The following is a 4975-nucleotide window of genomic DNA, read 5'->3' on the forward strand; positions in this document are numbered from 1 at the left end:
AGTGAAAAAAATACTACCCATTGGTTCACACCCAACTGAAATTACACATTCCTTAAAAGGTGGATGGTTTTGACAAAAACACTGTGACATTTAAATTGCTCTTGAAATTGCCCTGAAGGAACCTTTGATGTGTTAAGATAGTTTTATGACAAAATTAAGTTTTCAACTTTTTGAGCCCCAAATCAGAACCAATTTACCTGAAAATATCTATTTGACTCTAGGCTTAAGAGCTCAACTTGCCTGCTGAAGGATTCTTGGGGGAGAGAGGGACACTTCCCCCTCATTTGTTCTGGAAACGCTTAGGTGACTAATTAGAGGAGTAATTGGTCTTCAAGTTTTAAAAAGCCCATGAATGGAAGTTCTATCTGGAAATTTGTTTAGCACTGTATCTCATAAGGAAATGTGCAAGCCCATTCTATAATACCTTTATCGAATTATTCAGGAAAATACTTTGATCTCCAAAGGAAGTTTCTTGAGACCGAAACCTGAGTCCATTTTTTGGGGGGAGGGGGGACAGACATAAAAATCTCTCCACTTCCAACCCATCACCACAATGTGTTAAGTCAGTTGTGAGTTTTATTAAAAAATAAGCACTATGCTTGGGTTTCATAAAATGTATACATGAATATGTACAGACACACAAATAAAATAATATTATAAAAATCACACTTGCTTTCAAGTGGCAGTGGTCCTGGCACCCCACATACATAATCAACTTTTTCTTTAAAGAAATTGCTTGGCCCAAGGAGACCACAGTTAGAGAACCACTAATAAAGCTGTAGCCCGTTGCCTGCAACATTTTCAATTCAGGTTTCAAAAATATATAAATAATTTAATTACAAAACCCAACTTTTTTTTTTTTTTCTCTTTTGGCACAGTGAAGCATTGGTCAATAGCAAGAAATGACTGAAGAGTCTCTGACGTGTCTCTCACACTCAGTCATACCTGGAAACGCCACATACGTACACGGATGAGGGCTCAGAACCCCAAACAGTAGTCATATCATTTATAGTGTGGAAAGGTTCCCTGATGCACTTAGAGGGGAAGGGAGGGACATAAATCAATGGAAGGTGCGACAAAAACAGTAGGAATAAGAGGAAGCCTGGGCGTTAAAGAAAGACAAAAAAAGTCCTTATGAAGGGAAGGAGGGACAGGCTTCGCAAAGAAACTGACACAAGAATTGCTTTGGTCCTCTGTAAAGTTATAAAAGACAAAGGAAAATATCCTGGACTAAGTTCAAATACTCCTGTCAAAATGCTTTAGCTTTAAGGCACGTTTGATGGAGATTTTTAAAATTCATTTTCCTCTGGATTGAAAGTGCAAAGTCCGCGGGCCCGCGTTCCCGCCTCCCCGACGGCGCGCACTCGGCGTTCCCGAGCCCCGCGGCGCGGCTCAGGCTAGGAGCGTCTCCACCGGGTACGGCAGGTGCGGGCCCGGGCGGAGGACCGAGGCCGCCTGCAGGGCCGCGGGCAGCCGCAGGGGGCAGTACAGGTGCGCGCCGCCGGCCGCCGGGCCTCGGAGTGGCTTGGCGGGGGCGGCGGCCGAGAGGGGCGCGAGCAGGAGGGGCGGCGCGGCCGGCGGCACCTCGGCCCCGCGCGCGCCCAGCAGCGCCGGCTCGCCCGCGCCGTACGCGCACAGCGGCAGCAGGGCCCTGCCGGGCGCCGCGGGGAGGAGCGCGGGGAACGCGGGCAGCGGCGGGCAGGGCGCAGCGCCCCACTGATGCGGTGTCCCGGGGGCCGTGTCCCTGAGGCGGCGGCTGCGGAAGGGCTTGCTGAGGATGCTGTCGATGGCGAAGGAGCTGGAGAACTTGCGCGCGGGGCTGGCGCGCTCCTCCCGGCGGGCGGGCGAGCGCGTGCGGGGCGAGGCCGGGGCGGCCGGCGCGGGCGGCGGGGCGGCGGGGAGGCCCGGGGCCTCCTCGGGCCGCAGCCCGGGCGCGGGGGCCGGCGCGCGGTGGCTGAGGCGCTTGCGGCGGCGGCGGAAGACCCCGTCGGCGAAGGTGTACTCGCTGTTGGGGTTGAGCATCCAGTAGTTGTCCTTGCCCCAGGGCCGCGAGGGGTCGCGCAGCACCTTGACGAAGCAGTCGTTGAGCGAGAGGTTGTGGCGCACGGAGTTGCGCCACCCCGTGTAGCTGCCGCGGAAAAAGGGGAACTTGCCCATGAGGTACTCGTTGATCTCCGCCAGCGTCAAGCGCCCGCCCGCCGAGTCGCGGATGGCCATGGCGATGAGCGCGATGTACGAGTAGGGGGGCTTGGGCCGCCGCGTGTACGGCTTGCTGCGTGCGCCCTCGCCGCTCCCCGCGCCGCCCGCGCCTGGCCCCGCCGCCCCGGCCTCCGCGCCCTCGGCCACCACCGCTGCAGCCGCTGCTGCCGGGACCTCCTCCTCCGCGCCTGGCCCGCCGCCCGCGCTCTGTTCGCCGTCACCCGGCGGATCTCTGGCGCCGCCGCCCGCGGCCGGGCTGTTGGCCGCGCAGTCCCCATCCGAGCCCAGGGAGTCGTCTCCCGCCGCCGACAGCGGGGACGGCGCGTCGCTGCCGCCCGCACCCTCCAGGTCACTGCCCGGCTTGTCCCCGTGGGCCGCGCGAGGGGCGAACACCTCCAACTTCATGCCCGCGCACCCAGTCCCTCCCCGGCGTCGTACCCTCTTCTTTCGCGCAGTCTAGGGAAGCTGGTGCCAGGGAAGGGGATGGCGATCCGGGGCCGGGGATCTTCGCCTTTTTCTCCCAGGAGCTCTACCCTGGTCTTCCGAGACAGTCACTTTTCCGGAGTCCTCTTCCGCTGGGCTTTTTCTTTGGAGGGGCTGTGAGTGTTGGATGGACTAAGGGGCGGAGAGGGAGGAGTTGGGTGGGTGTCGCCTTCGGTTCGAGGTTGAGACTTTGGGGTGAGTGTGTGCAGGGGCCGCGGTTCCACCCTCGGGGGCCCGGGCGCGCCGGGCTTAGAAGGCTTTCCTGCCGGAGAGAAGCAGCGTGCGCATCTGCTGCTGGTTGAAGCGCCCAGGAGGGGTTCTGCACTGGCGGTCCCAGGTCCCGTGCGGGCGTCTTCGGGGCACGGAAATGGTGCCGGACGATGTACGTGCCGCCGTGGGGGAGGGTCCGGCGCCTTCAGCCTTGAGCACGCGCGGAGGCGAGTCCCCGAGGCCGCTGCGCCCGCAGCCGCCTTCCCGCCCCCAGCCTCGGGGGCAGCATCTCCCCGCTGGCCTGCCGCGGCTGCGTCTCGCCTCCACCTTCGGGCCGGCCCAATATAACCCTGCGGCGGCTCCGCGGGGGCGGGGCCTGGGCGCGGACTGCAAGGGGTGGGGGAACGAGGTGGCCGAGGTGGCGGCGGCTCTCCAGCTCCCCACCGGGTGCGCACCAGGCGGAGGCCACACTGCAGCGCGGCGGCAAAGTCGCTGGCGCAGGTTGTTTGTTTTGGGTTTGCGGGCCCCGCCTTCCTCCTCCCGCCAATGGGGAGCGCGCGCGCCGCTGTGGGTTTGCGCGTGTCTGTGAGTATGCGTGTGTGCGCGCGCGGGGCCGCCTCGCCCGCCGGCTCCTCTGCTGAGGTGTGGACCCCAGCCCCGGGCAGCCCGCGAGGGCTCCCTGCGCCCTGGAGTTCGGTGACGCAATTTAGGCGAGTGCGCCTGGTTGGGGGGACACGCCATGGTTCCCCCAGGGGGACACCTGAAGGGGCTGGGTCCAGGGGAGCAGGGACTTTGCTCGGGCCTAAGCTGCATGCAGCCTATGTGCTTCTGTAGTAGTGAAAATCGTGCTAATTACGAAAGCAAACTCCTGTCGTCACTGCAGAGGTGCTGAACAGAAAGTGCACAGGACACTTTGCAGTGACCTCTTTCGGGAGCCTTGTCCTATCAGCTCCTTTCAAGGACCATCTCGTCTTTTCCTCTTGTTTTAATGAATACACTCTTGGGCTTGAAATTGTATGCGCCTTTTTGGATGACCTTGACTCTTGCTCACTAGATGGGCTCCGACTTTCACTTTTGTCTTACTTTACCTTTTTCTTTACCTGGCTGGTGGCTCCTGGGGGAGGACAGCAGCGTCCTCCTCTTCCCCTGGGGCGGCTGTGTCTGGCGCAGGGTGCCGGGCTCTGCCTGCACTTGTGTCCCTGCGGAAGCCTCAGACGCCGCCGAGCTCAGGCGCTTGGTTCCCGGGATCTGACAGTCAACAGGAACGACGGGGAGGGCGCGTTCCCGTGGGCGGGGGCAAGAACGCAACCGGGTCACGGCCATTTCTTTCCAAGATTCCATTGGGACTTGTGCTGTGACCTCACTGGCACCAGTGTCGGACCATCTCGAAAGGGGGGACCGTTCCCCACCCCAGGGCGCCCGGGGCGTGATCCCCGCGCGGCGTCATTAGTCCAGGGAGCGGGCGCCCCGGCCCCGGGAAGGTGCACCTCCAGCCCGCTGCCCTGCCACGCCGAGTTTCCTCCTTTTTCCTGCCTTTGTTGCACAAAAAGCGACGGAGCCGCGAGTAGGTGGGAGCTCACCTTTGATGTTTATTTTATTACTTTCCACCATTTGTGTTGAAAACGTACACAATCCTCTCTTATCTTTATTCAGGGAGTTTTGAAGGCATTCACAATGGGGCGGGCAACATGACAGCTTCATCCACAGCTCTGTTATTTTTGTACTTGGGGAAGGATCGCGTTCCGAGATTAGACTGACTGTATTAAGTATGCGCTTCGGGAGCCACATGGGGAATGGCTTCTTTCTGGAGGGGTCTCCTCAGCTCTAGCCTTGGAGTTGATGGTTCCCTAGACCTGGAGAGGGAAGTGGGATGGGACTATATATATATATATCCAGGTAAAGAGGCTTGGATTTGGCCAGGGATAAAAGGCATTCGTAATGAATGTTATTCTCTCTTGAATGCTGGGGTTGGGCAGGGCAGGAGGGCACATGACTATTTGATGGGGAAGGTAAACCCAAGGAGGGTTGAGGTGGGACCTGTGGTCCCTACAAAGTCCAAGGGAGGCCTCTTTGAGACTCCAGG

General features: G+C 59.4%; 1 protein-coding gene across 1 annotated transcript; it reads right to left on the bottom strand.

Moving 5' to 3' along the window:
* Positions 1 to 558: 558 nt before the first annotated feature.
* FOXQ1 (forkhead box Q1) lies at positions 559 to 3211 on the bottom strand. The gene has a single exon (XM_015135423.3). The coding sequence runs from the start codon at positions 2602 to 2604 to the stop codon at positions 1393 to 1395; it is 1212 nt and encodes a 403-aa protein (XP_014990909.2). The 5' UTR covers positions 2605 to 3211; the 3' UTR covers positions 559 to 1392.
* Positions 3212 to 4975: the final 1764 nt, after the last annotated feature.

Source organism: Macaca mulatta, chromosome 4, assembly GCF_049350105.2.
Source record: "Macaca mulatta isolate MMU2019108-1 chromosome 4, T2T-MMU8v2.0, whole genome shotgun sequence".
Lineage (NCBI taxonomy): Eukaryota > Metazoa > Chordata > Mammalia > Primates > Cercopithecidae > Macaca > Macaca mulatta.

What these genes read in the sequence shown, in the direction of transcription:
- FOXQ1 (XM_015135423.3), bottom strand. Translation starts at nt 2,604, where the DNA reads ATGAAGTTGGAGGTGTTCGCCCCTCGCGCGGCCCACGGGGACAAGCCG.